Raw genomic sequence first — 22,549 nt, forward strand, 5'->3', positions numbered from 1 at the left:
TTGTCATCAGCGATTTGTAATTGATTAAGCCAACCATGCTTCTGCACACGAGAAACTATAGGCGACCATTTCTTGAAAACCAAGAGATCGCAGTCACCTTTCGTTTTGGTTGATTAATAACGATATTTTTGTTTTGTGTCGAATGACGAACCAGAGGACACATTTCGCGCATCGAGTGGTGCCATCTCCTGTGGGTTGATGTACCTAAACGTCACCACGAAGACAGTAATGCAGTCGTCGCATCAAGACAACATTCAGACGGGGAACTATCTATTCTCGAAGAACACAAAACGATATCTCAAGTAAGGATGTTACTGGCATCGTTGTAGTAAATGAAAGTTACGAATGATCGTTATAGAATATGATAACATGTTGCTGTCCTCGTTAACCGTGGTGGAACTGCATGTGATCTTAAACGTCCCCAAAGGAAATAAGACAACAAGAATATACAGGTTCTCGGCAGTTTTTGTCTACATCTCGAATCATATAGAATACGGTTAGTAATATTTATAAATGATGCATGTTTATCCTAAATAAGACTGGATGGAACACACCTGTGTCACTAACAGTACGAGTAATGTTTTACTCAAATCAACTGTCAACATCAACATGTCTCAATGTGTCGGGTAGCTAAACCTATCACAAGGCCATTGATTAGGCAAATGTCAAGCGGTCTAGAGTTTGTGTTTGTTAATTTTGATACGTGCTAATTACGTGTATACATGTACGCGGACTCAAAGCTGCGAACGACATTGGGCCTAGCTGGATGCAATGCCTTTGTGGATCAACATGGCATGAAATTCCAGCTGACAATAGGTTTTCGCGGCAAAATTAATATTCTCACTCGAGCGTGACCTACTCGCGAAATTCGCGAATTAAAAATAACCTGCACGCAAAATGTGTCTATTCTGCACTATTCATGGTCATTGCATAGTTGACATCAGTTGACATTTCTTGACACTTTAATTCCAATTGCCAAAGAAATTAACGACAATCTCGTCGGGTACAGAGTGCATGGCCGATATTCCTGCACCAACAACTATTACAGCCATCCTTGAACTGCTTTCCAATATCAGTCGCGGCTCTGCAGAGGTCCGACGGAAGATTGGGCGGCTGTAGCTGTCTTCTTGGAATTACGGGACAGGCCTTTCTGTTACAGACCGACTGACCAATATCAAAGCACCGACACATATTGCATCCATCGAAGTACATTTTGAAAATGTTCTCATTCTTTTTGCAGGCGACTGACGCTGGAATTGGTTTTACTCTTACGAATTGTCCTGATCTATCCGCGGAAAGGTCATCTTTTGCTACATATTTCTTGGTCGTTTCCGTGATGCCTTTAATCACATTTTCTGGTTCTACATCATTCTCAAACGTTTCTAAGATCCCCTCGCCCTTACCTTCTGGTTCGATTGAGATCCTTGCCCCGCTCTCACCTTCCATTCCTTCTTCCACCTCTGATGTAACTGTCGTAGGCTGTGTCATCGGTCTCTGTGTGGTCCGTATCCCGAGTTCTTCCGGAGTGTCGTGAGTTTTTGGTTGTTCATGTACAGGGGCAACAGTTGTTGAGAACCAATTCTGTAGACCGAGGTCCTCCGGTGTGTCGTGCGTCCTCGGTTGTTCTACCTCTAGTAAAACTGTTGTCTCAGTTTTTGGTGTGGTTCGTATCCCAAGCTCTTCCAGAGTGTCGTGAGTTTTTGGTTGTCTATGTACAGGGGCTACTGTTGTTGAGAACCAATTATGTAGACCGAGCTCCTCCGGTGTGTCGTGCGTCCTCGGTTGTTCTACCTCTAGTGAAACTATTGTCTCAGTTTTTGGTGTGGTTCGTATCCCAAGCTCTTCCAGAGTGTCGTGAGTTTTTGGTTGTTCATGTACAGAGGCTACAGTTGTTGAGAACCAATTATGTAGACCGAGCTCCTCCGGTGTGTCATGGGTCCTCGGTTGTTCTACCTCTGATGAAGCTGTTGTCTCAGTTTTTGGTGTGGTTCGTATCCCGAGCTCTTCCAGAGTGTCGTGAGTTTTTGGTTGTTCATGTACAGGGGCAACAGTTGTTGTGAACCAATTATGTAGACCGAGCTCCTCCGGTGTGTCATGGGTCCTCGGTTGTTCTACCTCTGATGAAGCTGTTGTCTCAGTTTTTTGTGTGGTTCGTATCCCGAGCTCTTCCAGAGTGTCGTGAGTTTTTGGTTGTTCATGTACAGGGGCAACAGTTGTTGTGAACCAATTCTGTAGACCGAGCTCCTCCGGTGTGTCATGGGTCCTCGGTTGTTCTACCTCTGATGAAGCTGTTGTCTCAGTTTTTGGTGTGGTTCGTATCCCAAGCTCTTCCAGAGTGTCGTGAGTTTTTGGTTGTTCATGTACAGGGGCTACAGTTGTTGAGAACCAATTCTGTAGACCGAGCTCCTCCGGTGTGTCGTGCGTCCTCGGTTCTTTTGGTGCAGCTGTCGTAGGATTTGTAGAAGGTCTGGATGTGACCAGGATAACGGGACAGCCCTTTCGCGTACATGCTGATTGTCCAATATCAAAGCATCTACACCTATTGCATCCATCAAAATACGTCTTTGTAATGTCCTCGTAAGTTTTGCAGACTTCCGACGCTGGAATCGGAGTAACTCTCACGAATTGTTCTGGTACCTCTGAGGAAATGTTCTCGACTGTTGCCTCAGGGACAGCAGGTGAACCAGACACCCCCTTATTCTCACTTTCTCCATTTGATTCAGCTGCTGTTGGAGTGGGCCAAGTTTCAGGCGTTGTTTGTATGTCGAGCTCTTCATGTGTATCGCCGTCTGTATCTCCTTCATTCCGTTGTTCAACAGATTGCCGCAAGCCACAATCTCGCAATGTGCAGATCCATCGTCCGTGAAATTTACAAACACACGTGTTACACCCATCAAAATAACTGTCGCCAGGTTTGCACTTGCCATATCCAAATCGTCTCGGGCCAGCCGTTGTTTGGAACCAATTCTCTTCACCGAGCTCCTCGGGAGTGTCGTGAGTCCAAGATTGCTCTGTTGCTGGTGACACTGTCGTAGAATAGGCATTGACACTTTGGCACAGACAAAGGGCCGCAATGCCAGTTATCAAAATCTCCTTCGCTCCAAACATCATTTTCGTCCAGTTCTGACGATTTTTGCTGAGTATATTGTTATGACGAAAGCGGACGACATTTATGGAGCAGCAATCGAACCTTGCACTGATAATCACATAGTGTCAATATCAATAAAATTAGACCATGACTGGACCAACCTCTCACCTACGAGTATTACGCCCGCGGCGTTCTTTTGTTCACACATAAACGAAAAAAGCAAAGGGAACAAGATTATTTCTTTTCTGTCTGGGAAAGTACAACCCATCAAAACAAGGAATTTTTGAATCAGAGATAAACATAAAAAAGGACAGTCATATCGCGGACCAATCATCTATCGCCGAATCTGTCCAGTGCAGATCATTCGATATGACTTTTCATATCAAACACTTCAGTTTTCGACGAAATCATTGATTATCGTCTGCCAAACCATTGTTCTATTCCATGTACTGTTCTAATTTTGGTCAGGTGGGTTTGTAAATCCATTTGGAAATAAGATAATCAGTCCTACATTATTCCTGCTAGCAACCCGTAACACGTGCCTTATTGTTGGTATAGATGACACGCGGGCTTCTCTTGGCCCATGGTCATGACGCGTTTGATCTACATCCATATTCATGACATTGTGCCGAACATTCCTTTATATGCGATCGGGTGTGAAAATGATTAAGTGTCAAACAAATCTGATTAATTGTTGCGAACACATAAAATGGTTGTCAAGAACGAGACAACTGAAATGATGGGGTTGCAAAAATAACATCAGGAAATGATTGAGCAACCAAACTAATTTCACAGTTTGTACGGGGTGACCGTGCCCGTACTGTAAACTCGGCTCTGTTCCGTTTTTCAAGTAGCGCAGATATTCCGTCATGCCGCCAACGACGTCGATGTACACGTCCGATCTCCATTTCACCGGGAGATTGGCAACGAGTCAGGTTGACTTGTATTTAGCAACGGTTTTTTGGTGCTGATTGATTAGGGAGTTTTCGCAAAGCCCCCGAAACGTCGAACATTGATACAGATGTTCACGTTCACGATTCAAAGATTGGCAAAGCTCCCTGGTCAAGTGTTTCGGTCCCTCCATGCAGCGAGGGATGTTCACCTCCCTGTTCCATTGACTGTCCCAAAAAATATGCAAGAAATTAGATCTAAAATTAGTCCAAGCCGACTAATCGTTTTCTGGGAGAGGTGTATGAACTATTTGGCGTCTTCTGTAAGTCGTCGAATGCCAATAGCTTATTGAACAATTAAGGGTTCGCCAAGCATGCATTGTTGGGATTATGCCATTCCTAGTCAATAGCCGTGACGTAATTTCGTCCCTTACTGGCACAATAGAACTAGGGTGTTGCCCGAAATGTGACTGTACATGTGGAGTACATGCCTCTTGTGCGTATTACCAAGTAGGGGACAGTCTGCTATAGTTTGGCAATCTTTCGGGCTATTGGGCATACAGAGAAAGACTATCAGTAAAGGTAAGAGAATTTTATTAATTTCGTGTATGTTATGGATTTTGTAAAGGATATTGTCGTTGTGGCATATTGATCGGGAGAGGGACGAAATGAATTATTCAAACATGTCCAGATTGACATATCGAGTGCATTCACTGTATAAGTGCAGTACATGGCGATTTGGAATTTTGTAATCTAGTTGATTTAGGTATAGGAAGTAAAAAGTAAGTTCGTTCTGATGTGACATAGGCTATCTTTATTGGGTCGGCCATGAATCAGGTATATCAATCACTATCGCCATAAACATGACATATGAATAGGATACTTGTGGATATAGATAAGTCGCTCCAATATTATATCAAACTTCCATTCCCCGCCCCAGGCTGTCCGCCCTCTCTGTGTTGTACTTGTTGCATTTGTCTGTGGTCATCCTCCCCGGAGGACGACTCTGAGACATTTCCGTCTCTGAGACATTTCTACAGCAGCAGCGATAATTATCGTCGGTCGTAGGTCTGTGCTCTACTCTTCTTTTTATGTTACTGTCCCTAAAAAAACGTCCCGCCTTGGATAAAGATCGCAATCAGTGGTCCTCAACATGACTGTTGATTACACAAATTGCAAAAGGGGCGCTCAACGTAAATGTATATCCAACTACCATAACTTCGTTGGTCGTCTAATCCAAGGTACTGACGTCATGGATAAATGATTTCTATCTTTTTTCCGTTCCACACCATTTGTCACCCTTTCTTTGAAAACTGACCCCCGTATGACCGTCCAGCATGACGCCAACTCTAACATTTCCGTCCATCCCAAATTCAATTCAAGGCATCAAATTAAAAAAAAAATAACCAAAAATATAATTTTGATCGGCTTACCGTTCGGCCTTCTTCCACATTATCAGTTTCAAATGTTCGCGACAAAGAACATTGGCAGAAGCCAATTAAATTCTTCTTCCTATTCGTGTACGTTTCTCATCCAAGCTCACTGTGACTTTTTAGACAACATTTTTATATTGTCATTGTGAAATAAGGGCGTTTTTGACGGAGATGGGCGTTTGATGAAATTAGTCATTATTTTGTTGCCGTTTACTTAAAAGCTTGAGAATCAAGGGCGTCTATAGGCCCTTACACGTTGGCCCGAAGGCCTACATGCTACGCATTTACGTACATGCTTAATGCTACCAAACAATTACACAGTATTATGGGATTTAAATACTTGTATGTTTGAGGTACATGTACTCCTTAAATTGCTAAGAAATCATTTGAAAGCCATTGTGAGAGTAGGTTGTGTTCCGATCAGATCATCTGTAAGTAAAATGGACTTCTTTGAAAAAACTTGCAATGGTAGAACTTCCTGGGTTCCAACCATCATCCAGAGTTCAAATGTGCCTGACAGGGATTATGGATTCCTACATATTGTCTAGAGCCAAGGGCCGGGATGGATAGCTTAGTTATGGCGCAAGAATGCAGTCCAACTTTGTTCTTCACTCCCTTGTCTAATCCATGACGTCTTTTCTATTTTCAGGGACATTTAGGAAATTATTACCACCATGAAGTTCAGTTACCGTCTCTGGGGTCTTTCCCTGTTAGCTGCCATTTATTTCGGTGAGTTTTCGAAAAACTTCAATTTCGTAACTAAATTATATTTCGAGCATGCCAATGCCAAGCCGAGTCAATTTGTTGACATTCCAGTAATTGCATATAAATGTGAGTCCCACTCTGTTCAACTCTAGTATGATCTTGTCCATGGAGTACAAGTGTAAATCATGATAAAATCTGATGAAATGTTAAAAGAAAGTTTGTTATTTTTCAGTTGCCGCCCAAGATATGGGCCTTCCAGGTCCTCAGGGTCCACCCGGAGTAACAGGTCCTGAGGGTCCGAAAGGAGAGGTAGGCCCAGAAGGACCACAGGGGGCAAAGGGAGAGCAGGGTGTTGAAGGAGTACAGGGGCCTCAGGGCGTGGAAGGAATGAAGGGCGACCAAGGCCAACTGGGAGATCAGGGATTAGCTGGAGATACTGGGGTGACTGGTGCGGATGGTATAAAGGGAGATGGTGGACCTGTCGGTGTGACGGGACAACAGGGTGATGTGGGACCCAAAGGTGTTGCCGGACCTGTTGGTATTACCGGCGCGAGTGGAGCCCAAGGTTCAAGAGGACCCCAGGGAGACCAGGGACCTATTGGAGTGACTGGAACACAAGGCGCCAAGGGAGATATTGGACCAGAGGGCCCCCAAGGAGCTCAGGGAGAAAAGGGAGACATTGGACCTGCTTATTCAGGTATGTAGCTAAATTCATAGTTGAAATACATGTAGCCTTCATCTTATTAAAATGTAACTGTGTGGTTGGCCATCAGATAGTAACCGCAGTCTCCGGTTTTTGAACGTCAGGATTGCAACCTCTCTAGAATAGTTAATCTGCTCCTTATTGAACTACATGTAATTCTATTTGTCAATCAATCTGTTCTATGTAATCACATTTACCTCTTATTTCAGATGTCGATGAGTGCGCAACCAACAATGGCGGATGTGACTCTGTCTGCATCAACACCTTTGGAAGTTATCACTGCGCATGTAACAGCGGATTTGAGCTCGATAACGACAAAGTCACTTGCGTCAGTAAGTATTGTTTGCTGACATTTTATCTTGACATGGCGTTTTCAGGTGCAGACATACTAGTAATTTAAGGGCATAACCATAAACAACTTGATTTATGCTGCTTGGTACCATTCTATGGTATTACATATCCGGAAGCCATGAAGCTAGATCACCAGTTCGGGTTGCATGTTCGTTTTTCTGGCCCTGCGCTGGTTGTTGACGGTGGTAGCAAGCGTTTAGAACCCGTGATTTACTTAAGATGTTAAGAACAAGGCCTCTATTTTATCGATTTTCATCTCATCTTTCACCTCATTCTGTTTTTCTCCTTGTAGACATCAACGAATGCAGCACAAGCAATGGCATGTGTCAACACGTTTGTGAAGACGATGGAGGATCATACACCTGCAAGTGCAGCGCTGGTTACACCCTGGCGACAGACTCTCACACCTGCGAAGGTAAGCATTCCCAGGGCTATTCTATGAAGGTTGTCAAGTTTTTGTACACAAGAAATAATGTCTAAACAAAATGAAGTGTGTTCTTGCGGCCATAAAGACTTGTGTGTCTATGTTCCTAAACCGAATGCGGAGGCAGGTAGATAACACTAAAGGCCTGTTTCCACAAGAGCGTGTTTTTTCGGTAAAACAACGCTCGGCTCCTTCGGGTGTCTCGTCATTCAAATGTGGAGGGGTTTGAGCAGACGTGAAAGTATCCTCATGATGACGGCAAACAATCTGCAGTCTGTAATAGTACACCGGTTTCAAAGACTGATTAAGTCTGTATAACTGCTACATTTATTATTTCTTGCTGTAGATATCGATGAGTGTGCCATCTCCGTGAATGGCCGAGCCGACTGTGGTGCTGATGAGCTCTGCGTGAACACATACGGTGGTTATGCTTGTGTCGGAGGAGGAAGTTGCACTGGATCAAATACTGGAACAACCGGTAAGTAGGCCTTAATGTGCTAACGTAACCTGTTAATCAATCGGACACGAGATGAGCAAATGGGCTGACCATATCCCATGCTACGCATTCTGAAAGTGCCCTCTGGACAGAAGAGTTACATGCTGTGTCAATTCTCAAATCTCTGCGACTAGTTGTCCATTTGTGATACCATATTAGCAATTCGGAATTACTTTAGGATGCAATCACTGTGAGGCGGTGGTGATTACGCTGCAACTTGCATGGAAATAACGATACTTCTTTGATTTCATATATTTTGTCTCTTGCAGCTGCCCAGACCGGTGGTGTGACCGACTTGTTGAGCGACAGGACCGTGATTGGCTTCATCGTGTGGCTGGCTCTCCTCACCATAATCCTCCTCCTCATCTCCCTCTGCCTATGCATCCAACGCCAAAAACAACGCAAGGAGGAAAAATACTACTACGATAACGTCCTTAGGCGAGGAGACGATACTTGGGACAAGCAGTACTCCGTCTCATTACCCCGCCTCCAGGAATCTAGACCAAGCAGTTATAGGGGAGACTATTATTAATAACGGTTAACTATGAACATTGGGCACCAGATTAATTAACTTGCGGGTGCAAGGTTTCCAAAACAACCAAAAATGTTACACCGACATGAAATCATGTCATACCATGTTTCAAATGAGGGGGCATGCGTTCGATGTCTTAGACTGCTAATGTTTTACGCAAGACTACGTCTACATGACGACAAGGACACGCAGCTTACGTTTTGTATTCTCTACGTTAGAATGTATACCAGAGGGTGGCTATTGAATGTCTTTCTGACATGTTAATTTTTTAAACATGGCGTGTAAATAAACTGGGACAATAGACATCAAAATTCGATCCATTAGTCTTATAAAACATTATAAAAAGGCATCTTATTTGAAAGCAAATATTATATATCGGTTATCCGCCGTTTCTGAAAATCACCAGCTGGTTATTCATAACCCGAACCATACTTGTCATCCACAGACTTTAATCCCATCAAGACTGAGTTCACTCAACCGAAGAATTTCCTGTCAAAAATTAATTTTTGACTGGCATACTTCCGCCGCTGGTAGAATGACAACGTCTCCGTGGAGCGAGCAGATCTCATTTGAAACTGCGGGCGGTTAATTATTTTTAAGATGAAAATTCCGATTTTTAATTATATTACTTTTTGCAATTCTTGGATTAAAGATCTGAGTTGACGTTAAAGTAGTTTTCAAGACTTTAGGGTTCATGTTTTTCATTATCCCCAAACTAGCCGATTTTTAGTATTTTTTAATATCTGAAAGTCATGTTCCTTTTTTCACATATGAAATGACGTCGGCTGGATTTCGGCATCACTATTAGTGGGCGCAGATATGCAAGATGCTTTTTTTATTGTTCTAATGACTGTTTGCTGATAGTATACTGTTAAGGCTGATTAAAGAGAGCGGTTATTCGTGTTGCCTGTTACTACGGTCACAATGCCCATTCTGTTGACGGGAGTTCTGATGCTGTTTACACGGGAGGCCATCTTAGGGGTTGTTCTAAATATTGGTCATCATACATGCGGCTTCAGACCTTCCAACATCCGAATGAAATGATATCATTTTGCCCATTGCGGTCACAAACCACTTTGTATATACTTAACTCTACATGTATAAATGTTACTGACTGAGATTTATAGTCAACTAGGAATTTAATGTGATAAAATAGAAACTTATTGGAAAATGAAGATGAAATTTTGTATATTTTTATTGTGCTGAACCTTTTGTTGTGCGATGAAACACCCTTCGTTCATTTTGTTTTAGGAAGGGTTGGTCATCGATGCCTCGCATTCACATTTAGCCTTTCCTTCGTTGCTAATGATTGCATACAATGTCACATTCCGCACAATAACTGCACTTATAATGTAAATGTAGTAGAGTTACACAATCTACTTATCACCATAGGTTCAAGAGGAGTTCTTTGCGACTGTGGCATCAGACGATAGACTGTTGCTTATGATGGCGTCCCAAAACGATCCAATGCTCATATATTAACCTGCCAAAATGACGGCACCAATGTATGCACTCACCGGTCTGAAAATTGGTGCATTGAGCTATTGCTATCTTCCAGCACGAAGTCTATGCATGTGTCAGACGTCCATGCGTTTTATCAGTACGATGCACTATCTTGTAAATGTGGATTGTCATTTTCAGTCTCCGTTGATCGTCTTCTCAAAATACCTTGTTTTTTTCCTGATCTGGGTATCTTTAAAACTGTGATATATATTGTGTAACCGTACTGCATGACTAGAGTTTGTACTTCATACATTCCACACCACCGTTTACTATATTTGTAACTATCGAATGTGTTTTGCAATTGTAAATAACTTGCATTCTGTATGTGTAAAATCATAGTCTTTGAATATAAAGTTAGACAAAAAATTTCGTTGTCGGTCGATTCATTTTGGCGTCGAAAATGAGGGATTGTTACTCGACCAGCAAAGAGATTGTCACTGGCGATGAAATCAGACGCCGCGCAAGACTAGAAATTAAGTTTCTACCGAAGCAACTTCTGGATTTTTGACAGAACAGGATGAGTTGATGGAACCTTTCATCTGCCATATTTCGCCATCAGTTCTGGGTTGTGACCTTTTCATGGAGAGGATCACACTTGTGCACTATCCATTTGCCTCTGCGGTGTGATAAAACTGGTTGACAATGCGTGCAGGTGAGTATTCACTGTGTTGACCTTTACCCTGGCCTGTTACTCCAAGTTGAGCATAGGCCTCCCACGAGATTCCATCCTCCACTCCCCCCGTAGTCCTCTCAACATGAATCCAGGTCATTCCTCTCCGACAGGTATAGCAGTAAAACATGCTTTGGACAAGCCCTGGTCATCACTCACTTTCAAAATACCAATCTGTCTGATTAATCTATCGTAAGCGTCAAAAACCGAGATGGCGCTCGGTGACAAGCGACATCTCGAGGCGGTGTGACGTTTCTGCGTGCATTGCTTCAGGTAGAATGTACCATGCCACCCACCCATCAACGATGGAAGCTTGAGCAGTGTTCTTCAAGTGAAGAAGACTGAAATCGATCAGTCTTGACATGGATAAGCTGATAGAGACGTCATTAATATTTTGAAAGGTAGGTTCCTCTTCTCTTAAAATTGACATTATCGTTCCTTGCTCGTGAACGGATGATGAAATTCAGCTTTTTGCTCTTTCATTCGTCATCATTGCATAAGTTAAAACTACAAAGATTGAGTTGAGACTGGGCGTCTGCGAGGACATTGTTAGCTACATGAACAATATTGGGCGTTTATGATGCAATGTACAATGTAAGAGGAAACCGGAGACCCTCAAGGAAACCTACCTTGTCAATGCCGGTGTGACAGCGGATATAGTCCCCCTGGAGTCATAGTCCGGTAGCATTGTATTTGATCAATTAAGCAGCATGATCTATTGTACCGCTAACCCTAACCAAAACATTTAGCAATGCGGGCTATTGTTACACGGACTATCAGCCCTAGGACTACTATCCCTTGCACACCGGCCGATTGAGCAGCATTGGAAAGCTGTCATCATCAGGGGATATGTGATTACGGCACTGACTCTTGACATTTGTTAAATTGCATGATTTCCATTTGTGATATTGTCATATCTTCTTCAATTAGTCGGAGAGTGGCTCCGTTACCCCTTTCTCGTCAGCAGCACAATATGTTTTCCCAACGTTTGATATGTAGAAACTGGCATCCAACATCAAGTCCGGTGTAGAAGTGAAATAAGTCCCCCTGGAAAACGTGTCCAGCCTTATTGTAATCTGACAAATCATGGTCTATGATTCAAAATATTCCATGACCGCCAATTATAGCTCAGAGGTTAAAACGCATAACAGAATCCTTTGTTCCCCGGACATTCTTTCCTGTGGTAATATAAACCTAATTTTAGAGTCTCTTGTAGCTTTAGTCTTCCACCTCGCCCTCAAGGCGATTCTTCATACCCAGAAGTAAAACATTGCTAAAAATTCTAAAATACCTTGGTTAAAATGTAGCACTGTTTACAGAGTATAATTCTCCTTGGTGATTATAATATAAGACGAAGGATACATTTACTTCAGTAAGCAACATTGGTATAAATAAGTCCAATCAGGTCGTGACCCACCACGACAAAACGAGTCGCATGTCGCACAGAAGATGAGCCTTAAATGATTCCAGGACATAATAGAAGAAATTGTTGTGCTCAGATGTCACAAAAGGCAGACAACAGTGAAATCAACAACCAGTCCGTCTCAACCTGTCAAGCTCGGGCGACATGCAACTTGTTCCGTCATGGCGGGTCACACATGGTCATGCATGAAGCCCATCAATAGGCCTCTGCGTCAGCTGCAGTATTTATCAGCAGCCTATTTGCAAGACAGATATGTATTTCCAATAAAATGAATCAAATGGTCCTACATGTAACAGGTGGTGGCCGTGCATTCAGTGTAACGTGTATGGTTGTTCTCAATGAGGGGAAACATTCAGGAACGGAAATGCTAAAAATGTCACATCGGTTTAGCACCCGCGCATATTTTCCTCATAGTTCAGAAAGGCAATAGAAAACTTAACCATATTGATTGCATCCAATTCATCGTATTAAACAATGTTACATTTCTCATTAAAATGCCCATTGTAGCGTTAGCTTTAAATGCGTAGGGACTACCCTGCATTGGATAATTAGTAAACCATGGGTAGAGAATATTAACAATCAGAATTGCCCTTTATCTGTATCACAGGATGTCGACAGAAATTGTCACCTCGAATATACATTTGATATGATATCAATATCCACATTGATTTCCCTTGTGATTTCCAGTTGGTTGGTGTTTATAATTGTACTTGCGATATTCGGAAATTGAAAAAGATCCTGCAGCAAGGTGCAATCCCTGGTGAGGTCCTATAGTGGAGCGGGCGTGTCGATTGTCGCAGAAAACGGTAACGAGTAAAAATTGAGATCGACTTTCTGGTTGAAGAAGAATTGAGAATGTGTGCTTTGGGAATACATGTACAGAAAGCATATCCACATATGACAGGCCTAAGGATGACATTTCAGATGTGAGAATTGCAAATTATTCGGATTTGCAGGATCAGGTGATTCCATGGTTGGTTACTCTTGGGTTACTCTAAGGGTGATTTTCGTCTTTGGATTTAAGTTGTGTATCATCAACATCGAATATTAGCTGAGAGATTAGGCCAACTAATAAGATGAAGTACTTGCATTTTCTTTTTTGCGTTTTTCCACCAAACAATATTATAGCAATTAGAGCCAATATCGATTCAAACGTGGTACTTGGTCGTATCAGACATTGATATTGAGCCCCAGCCTCGAGAACACCAACACTGTAACGCTTATGGGAACCTATCGGATTCCATTAAGTTGGACACTGGAAGAAGAAATGTCAGGTGATGAAGTCTACGGTTCAATTTGGTTTCGGCGTAAAGGTCAGGTTCAAGTTGGATGTATACATGTAAATCAGTTAGAATTATTACACTAGCAAACTTTAACTTCATCCTGGTTTGCGTTGTTATATGTATCTGCATATAAGAATTGATCCAATTCGATAACACTTTCTCACAAAAAACATAATTCCTCGTACATGTACATGAATATCAATAATCATTGTCACCAATACGAATTCTAACAAATTAAAATCTAAAGATCTGGTACTCCTGCCCACACCGTAGCATATTATTGAAATGTTAATAAACTTCCCCGAGAATGTTATTTACCACGAGATAATATGTCGACAAGGAACAAATTGACTGCCATCAATTATGAAATGTTATTATGAAATCGATTTTTCTCACAATTGTGACCATCGAATTCAATTTAACAGAATGTCAATATTGGAATACCAAAGGTCATTTACCTTATTAAGCAGAAACAGGACGAAATACCGTAGACATATCCGAATATTTACTGGAATTATCACCGTTATGTCTAAGGGGTCACCATTTTAATCGACCAGGGGCAGTCGGGAGGCGATCTTATTACAAATGTACATACATGTATATTGTGGCATACCCTCCGACAATTCAAAATGAAGAATGTTACACCGATTACGTGTCCGGCTTTTGAAGAAAAGTCGCGGTACTGGCATCGAACTATGTTATTTGGAATACAAGGTTGTGACGTCCAAAACAAAGTATTTACAAAGATGCAAAGAAAATCCACTCGTCGAGTTACAGGGTATTGAACCACCAACGTCATCAGACTCCTAAATGTCAGAGGCTGTACTTTTTCCATAAATTCTATGACCGCGTAGAGTAAGACGGTCAAAGATATATTTGGATTTTACACATACATGTAATGTGAGTACATGCATCACCGTTGGTGTCTAATATAAGGCTAATTACACAAAATGATATATTAGATGGAACGGTGTTTCTTGGACTCTTATCCTTCAAGGGCAGCTAAATATAAAAATAGCCAATAACGTACGCCTATTCAGTAAGCAGGCTCTTTGCTAATTAGTGGTCAGGGCTCACCGTTATCAAACATTGATAAGAAAAGAAAAGACTAGTATGTATTTCTTTTTTGCAATTATGTACGTAGACAAGTATTGATTTGTAGACAAATGAGATAAACACTCACTGAGAAGGTTATTGTATAAGCAACGATTTCTTTCATCAATTCATCGACACGTTTGTCATGTGTATGCCATAAAAACCTACGAAAGTTGTGATTGTACATAGCACGCGAAAAGCAGATTGATCTAACCACTGACCATGAAAATAATCAAACGCCATAGCAAGTCGTGATTTGACACTCACTTTGAGATGTCTAGTTGATAGAACTGTGCCAGAGAACGTTTAATAAACCCAAAGGCGTCAGTATTCAACGTCGTGTTTAAAAATCTTATTGGTTTGAGGCACCTGAAGGTAAAAGGAAGTCAACACTGAATCGGCCAAAGGTGAGCAATTTGCGGGAATCTTTTCAAGTGTAGAGGTGGGTAAAGTATAATGGCAGGTGTGGACGTTGCACTCGATCAAATAGACTCGGATAGCTACAGTCAACCTCACGAGGCAATGCCACTTGATTTTTGATGATTTCACACAGACGATACAGAGCATTTTAAACAAAATGTTATATCATCCATCTGAAACTTCAAGTCCAGACTATCCAAAAATACCTACTTTGCAGGAAAGGAATCTTCAAACACTGTTAAAAACTGCCTCGTGCGATACTTCTCGGGACAAATCTCACTTCTTACTGCGCATGCACTCCCGTAATTCTCGAATCACATCAAACAAAACTGTCAAAAATCTTTATCATATCAGATGACAGGAATGACATTTTGCCATTACGAACATGATCATATTGATACATATCAGTTATACGTTTTTTACAGGGTGTATCAAAATAAATGCTCTACTTCATCTCACAAGAACGGCTGGAAAATAATATGAGCAGGCTTTCGGCTAAAGCATTATACCGAGAAGAGAAAAAAATTACTTGCGTTGTTATCTTTTTCTTCAGACTCTATCCCTGTTTTGATGCAAATGTACCAAAAACACATTTGCAACTTTGACAAGTCTGGAAATGCATGTAGGTGCACAATGCGCTGTGATGAACAATGCATCTTCAATCTCTCTTTAAGTGCCGTTGTCTGCTTGATAAGATTATACAATGTAGATGTACATGTAATGGCTTTTTAGAATCAGCTTCAAATTGAAGGTGACTTGGTCGAAACCTTGCACCTGACTTACCAGGTGCCGCAAAAACTGATTTTCAATGTGTATCATTCTTTTCAATACACCCTGTATATGCAACTCTAACGTACGTTGTGTTTATACAAGCAGCTCAGCCTTTTTCTTTACTCGCCCACTGACATAGGGTTTGCTGCGCTCATATCTTGTTACAAAAAGTTACTGCCTTTGGAAGGCTTTGTTGTTAAAAGAGTTTTAAGACTAGTTTTATGCCAGGATTATGATAAAGAGAATCTACATCTAGCATGTTAGAGAACTTTCTAAAAGTCTTATATATACCATGTATGTAGCTGACGATGTCGCAATTAGCGGAAATCATTGCCAAAGTACTGCTGAATCAAACATCAGGTGTATAATACAGGTTACCTTCTACACATGATCTGAACAAATATGTACGCCGGTGTGCCATCGCTTTGATATTTCTTTGCCCTTTCTTGAATAGCCATAACCTACATTCACATCATTTTGAGCAACATTTGCCACGATCGATCAAACCTAATTATTGCATGTAAAAGATTTTCCGATATCTTTTTTTCGAACTAACTATTTCTGAAACGGTTGCTGGACAGTGTTTATATGTATCCAGTCAATGGTGAAAGATAGTTGTTATTAGGGGACTAATAATGATCTCGACATTGAGTTTTATCATTCATGAAACCACAAGAAAAGGCTGGGAGAAGTAATTGCATTTCATCGGATCAATTATTTAACCAGATACATGACGTGTATACAAATATATACATATGTTGTTGTTCGACATTTCGCGTATCGGAGATCTCGGAAGAACCATTTTCATTTCCCCTCTGAAAATAGATCGTTTCGCCAAGAAGTGGTACATGTTGGCCTTTGACTTCAGACGGGATCACTGCCGTAGATCGAGAGGTCTAAGGTATCGTTGAAAGAAACAAAAGTCAGACAAATGCCACTGACTCGTTAATCTATTACATAAAACTAGCCCCAAATATGCCCTGAGAACATGCAGGAAGATTTGCCTCAAACCAACCTGACCAAACCTGATAACGCCACCAATACACATGTACATTGCAAATGCGATTCCTGAGTGTCGGAAATATATCAGAAAGCTCACTAATAGGGCCCCTAAATCATTCACCATGAAGACCAGATGTGTTAATGGTACAGAAGACTTGCCCCAATGATATTGCAATTTATAACATTAAAATCGGTTCCTCGGCTGTCTGTTTCTAATTGGCAACTCTGACATGTCTGATACTGCTTATAAAATTCCCAAATGATCTTAATACTGTCTGGTTGGACCATCAGACGGCTCGCTTCGCACGCAATGCTTCGCTCGTCTCGCTCCTAACGATCATGTGACAAAGGGCAAAAAGCATTAAGTCAGTCACTGATACGGCAGAAGGTATCCAAGGCCATCAAATAATCAGACAAAGCTCTTCGAAATCGCCTTTTTAAGGACTAGAGACCAATTAATGTGCGATTCGCACGCTATGTACACATTTGAGACGTAGTATTGCTTTTCTGAAACGGTTTTATTTAATTATTGCTGAATAAAACGCATTTTGGTTTGAAGCCTGATTTACGCCGTTGTCTATTCCAGTTTGTAGACGAACGATGCCAAAATTAAACTCTTTTTTTTCAGAAATTTTCGCGAATCGCGAAAATTAAGTGGCGAAAAAATTGGGTCCGTGACGCTGTAGACGCATTACATGTAATTTCAGTTTAACTTTTTATTTCGGTCATGTTAACACCGTGACCAAGCACTTACATGAACATTCGTGTCAATACTCTTTAGGTAAATCAAATTACGCTGCAGAGCGTGGATTTTCCAGCGTCGAAGGCTGCTGCACTGAAAAAATAATAAAAAATCATTGTGAAAACAAGAGGAAAACAGCTTAGCTTCAAAAGCTGGGAGTTAACTTCAAAAGCTGGTTTATATTTAATGAATTTGCTTGGAGAAGGAATCAACAGTTCTATCAACAGTGATCATCAGCCACCCAGAGCAAACCCCGGGGTAGCTATTCCATCTAATGATACCGCTGAACAGCATACTGTCTCGCAAAGTTTGCCCGCAAACCCAGACTATATCAAAGAGAAAAATACAAACCGATGTTTTCCTTTCCCGATTCGACTCGTACTTGAAGACGCAGACGGGACATGAAAGGACGGCCAATTTCCGTCGTTTCGTTACTTTCAATTTGAGATCGATTGGGCTTTGAATGCGATTTCAGTTTGATGTTGCTCGACTCCGGTGGAAGTCTGGGTTTGTCATGCGGCTCGTGGTTTTTCGCGGTACTCACGAGATTATCATTTACCTTCTGGATGGGTTGCTATTGATCCTTCGTGTGTTCATTTTGTCATCGTCATGGATGCGCGCATGGGTCCTCTGACGTCATTGTCATGTACTTGTTGTTGTGATGAAAAGTTTAACCCACATTTACGTTCACGTTGGATGAAAGTGAATTTTTACGAAAATCTGATCCACCTGGATTGGCAAATAGGGCTACAGGTAAGAATACATGTATGTACAGAAGCATCCAAATAGTCCCTACACACGTATCGGTTTAATAGTCTCACGGATAATGGCTCCTAAATTGGTTTATCGAAAGAAAACATAGAAAGCTCTTAGTCTTGTTAGATACTCATGATCCGATATCGGCTAGAAGAAGCCATATTCTGCTATTAATGGAAAGTATACGGCTTCTCATAATCGTCCTCAGGAAATGAGTTGTTTCTAAAAATGACAATGACAATGAACGTGTGACTAATACGAGGTTATGGTGTTGGGTTGAGCGTGACATCGTGGTGTACTTACGCGCGTGGACGTGTTTGACAATAGTTTTATTATCGATTCGATTGGTAGAAAGAATTGTTCTTATCAATTCGACATTATGGCATCTTACCAATATTGATGGAGTTCTATCCCCAACTTGGTAACAGTGTCAAGATGTACGTTAGTGGTGAACACAGAACATGAGCGTTTATGAACCGCATTGAAAGCTGCATATCATACCATGCACTTCAATCCAATTTACCAAGAACGCAGAGATACTGCAGTTAAATAGATGGTTGTCAAACTTGTCGCAAACTGAACTACCCCGATGTCGTGTTAGAATCCGCAAATGCCCCCGGCTTGAACAACTACTGGTTGAACGTAGCCTGTTAGAACACCTGGAACAAGAATATCACAACCAATGATATTTGCAACCCTAACACTGCAGGGCCAAACCACCACAACCCAACACTGTGCAGCCCATGGGTTTACCATGAAGAAAACCATTCTGACACAATCGCCAATTCACCGCAGCCGTCTCCTAATTGGCTTAGCATGAAGAAACCGCTCTGATAGAAAAAAGACTGCATCATTCAGCTGCAGTCATTTTCATTGAGTATTTTGACTTTGTGGGCAATTGCGTGTGATGGGTGACATAAAATGATTGACGCGTGATTAATGGGAGAGTTTCGTTACCGTACACACCAGTGAATAAAGGTATTCGAGATGAAAACAGAATATTGTCGATATGTTTTTCCAATAAAACGGCACATTAAAACAGACACGTCATGTATAACAGGACTATCGGAAATAAACTTTTCCTGTTATGATACAGATTGTTGCCTGATACAGAATCTAATACCAATGTACCGTTGAGCGAATTCCGTGGAGGACATTTGCCCTTTCATTTCAGTTAGTCGTTCGCCCATTAACATCTGTCATTCTGTAAGCATCTGCCTTGTAACGAAACTTCGGAAACTTTAATCATTTTCCCAATAATTTAATCGAAATCCCCAATCTAGCGAATACCGTTGTGTACTTCATACACGTGAAAAAAAAAGTAAATAGTCATGTCGACCACTGTAAATATTTGCCTCCTTCTCTCTTGGGCGTATTTTGCCGATGATCGTGTTCCCACCATGATTCTGAAAATTCGTTAGCAACCGGCCAATTACCTTGGGATCCAGCAGGTTGCCCTGTATGATCAGTATCGAAATTGGTTCTCCATCCCCAACCTCATTATATCAACTCACTGATGAAGAAAAATGATCTTTCCTTGTGGGTTGCGACCTTGGTCTCCGAACCATGTAATGACATGGACCACCCGGCCGGAAACACCATACACGCTGGAGGAGAAAGGTGTACGAACACCGGATATTACCAAAATGAGCCTTCCAGATCTCTTAGTATTCAATTATGAACCACTGCACGTAGACATGCTTACAATCAACAGTGTCAACGGTCTGGAGAGGGGAATGTTGAATGCGAAAAGAAAATCATGGAGCGGCCAGGAGAAATTCAAGTACAGCCATAGTCTTCTTGTCTATCAAAATGATCACAACTAGGGACCTTGTTTGAATGCCAAAGACGAAGTGAGGAACGACATGTTACTACACCTGAACATATTCAAAAAGCTATCGCTGCGAGCAGGGTTTGCACCTACGCGCGGGAGACGTCATTGGATTTCGAGTCCATCGCCCCCGCAGGTCCTGGCTTCCGAATGGAGCATACGTGCCGGGCCATTATTTCATTAGTTGATTACCTTTAGTAATTATACTGGTGCAGCCGGCCATGTAATATCGGCAGTTATGATATACTGCTAGTAATATTGATCATTTGGGCGAGGAGACATTGTTTGGAATCATGATCTCACTCTCGCTGTCGTAGGTCAGGCATCAACAACAATCTTTGAACAGAATGGTATTGAAAACGGCTGTTTAATCCCGGCGGTCGAATCTCCGAATTGTACTTTTAACGAACACAACATGTCGTTACGATATATTGAAACCCCTTTCCTTTATCGTGCATTTTATAGGTGATATACGGAGATTTCTGTACAGCACAATGCTAATGATGCTCATTCTATAACACCAGAGGTACTCCGTCCGTAACTTCAACACATTCGTTTCTGGGAGTCCGGGTCGGTGGAGTCGATCCAAAACCTTTGTCCCGATCCAGATGCATATTCCTCGCTCACTTCGACCACATTACGAGCATTCTCTATTACTTCAAAGTTAGCGCAATCTACATGTACTTGCTCTTTGGTATTCGGATGAGCTATCATAGACGGTTGACTTAAGTAGAGACTGGGGAATTAGACAAGAGCACAAGGCTGGCCAACTTGCCAGGCAACCTGCCCTGGATGGGGCTATAGGCTGAATGGCTGAAATGCGAACATCACAAGATAACAGCTATAAAACTGTGAACTCATTGGTAAGTTTACTTTCGAATCCTGTGTTACTTTGACAATATGACATCATATGCACTAAATCTTCCGGGAAATTAACCAACCGGTTGTTCTGCAGTACGACGAACATACTCAGTGCACGGACACTTTTTAATTTTTGCTAGCCATATGACGAACCCGTGGTATATCTTGTTGGAGACGCCAAAAACACAGTAGCATTGTTGAGAACCTTCTCCTTTCGCAGGATAGGTCAGGACTCGGCAGGCGGGAAGGCCTACCGGATTCTCGGCAAGCTTTTCGGAAAGATCTTGTCGGGCGAAGAGGAGACGTAGAATGTAAAACGCAGTGGCTATTCTTACGTAACCGTTTAGGTACGACAAAGTCCTTCCTATTCGCTTATTGCATATACCGCACTTTAGGCGCCAACTCATGTATATTCGCCGATGATCGTTAGCATCTCCCATGGGAGAGCCTTCTCGACTATACGTCTGGCAACCACTTTTCGCGCGAGTTAACGACTGAATTAGGGACTCCCCAGGTGGCTTTTGATGAGAAGGTCAGTTGTTACATGTATCTCAAGCAGTTGTTAAATGTTGAGCTTTTCGTTTCATCATTTACACACCGGCAGCGTTTGTTCTGTAGATGCTTTCTCTCATGGACTATATCCAGTACAACATTCAAACTGCAGCTGGTAAAAATATTGTCAATAACCCTCAGAGGCTTCCTTATAGAAAACAAGCTTACTGTGCTCATTTTCCTACCATCACGACCAAAGAACGTATTCTTCAAAACGATGGAGTAACGCAGAGCTGATCAATTATCTATTCTTGGACAATGTTGACTTCATATGGCTTTGATAGATGATCTCGATTATCTGGTTACATGACAACGCCTGGCAAATCTAAGGTTCCTGCATCATAAGATGTATGGTACAATGTAAGTTCCCGCTGATGAGTATCATTATGAACATAGATTCAGTGGGATTGGCGTTTACATGTACATGTATATTTACATGTAGGTTGATTTGTTCTTCGTAATCTTGTGGCAAGCATCGATGCTTGGTATCTGATTGCCTGAGATAATTGTGACGTCATCATACTTATTTGCTAAGTATCTCTCTTGACGATCGTGCTGACCCACGTATATAATCTTTTCAATACACTACCCTCTCGTATGACGTACATGTAGGGGCGAAAAAGCCATTGATATCAGGATGTGTCGTGATCTACCCAAATACGGAAGGTTTATTCTGACCCAAAGAACTCCTTCAGCTTTTAAACGTGGTGATTACATCCAATAACAAATTTAAAGGATTATAAACAAGAAGCAAGTATGAGTTTATTTTGCCTAAAATCACCTCCATTGGCATGTAATAAGGACGACGAAACATGTTTTCAGTCCGATGACGACTTTTAGCAGAGTGCAATGTATATCAATAGGCACGTGGCGAAGTGATAAAGCAAGGAACTTCCAAGGGAAATTTAAAAACATGATTTCAAGCGCTTTAAATTAAACTAATGGAGAACGCTCTGTATGTATGTGGGTTATCGTTATTAAACCATCATGGCCACCTGTGCGGCATGAAGCTCGGTAG

At 41.7% G+C, this 22,549-nt stretch overlaps 1 protein-coding gene and 1 long non-coding RNA gene across 4 annotated transcripts in view; both read left to right on the forward strand.

Moving 5' to 3' along the window:
- The first annotated feature begins 4,486 nt into the window (after positions 1–4,486).
- Positions 4,487–10,485, forward strand: LOC135483835 (collagen alpha-1(III) chain-like). 2 transcript variants are annotated; one of them, XM_064764882.1, is made up of 7 exons: positions 4,487–4,560; positions 6,061–6,140; positions 6,349–6,813; positions 7,029–7,151; positions 7,463–7,585; positions 7,941–8,072; positions 8,360–10,485. In XM_064764882.1, the coding sequence occupies exons 2-7, from the start codon at positions 6,086–6,088 to the stop codon at positions 8,620–8,622; spliced, it is 1,161 nt and encodes a 386-aa protein (XP_064620952.1). In that variant the 5' UTR covers positions 4,487–4,560; positions 6,061–6,085; the 3' UTR covers positions 8,623–10,485. The 2 variants fall into 2 exon arrangements, with proteins under 2 accessions (XP_064620952.1, XP_064620953.1); XM_064764883.1 differs by lacking the exon at positions 4,487–4,560 and adding an exon at positions 5,821–5,842.
- A 607-nt stretch (positions 10,486–11,092) lies between these two features.
- The window catches only part of LOC135483186 (uncharacterized), a 40,075-nt gene continuing 28,618 nt past the window's right edge, over positions 11,093–22,549 (forward strand). For both annotated transcript variants that reach the window (XR_010446303.1, XR_010446304.1), the window contains exon 1: positions 11,093–11,196. This is a non-coding gene — a long non-coding RNA (uncharacterized LOC135483186). The remainder of the gene's footprint in view (positions 11,197–22,549) is intronic.

Source organism: Lineus longissimus, chromosome 2, assembly GCF_910592395.1.
Source record: "Lineus longissimus chromosome 2, tnLinLong1.2, whole genome shotgun sequence".
NCBI classification, from domain to species: Eukaryota; Metazoa; Nemertea; class Pilidiophora; order Heteronemertea; family Lineidae; genus Lineus; species Lineus longissimus.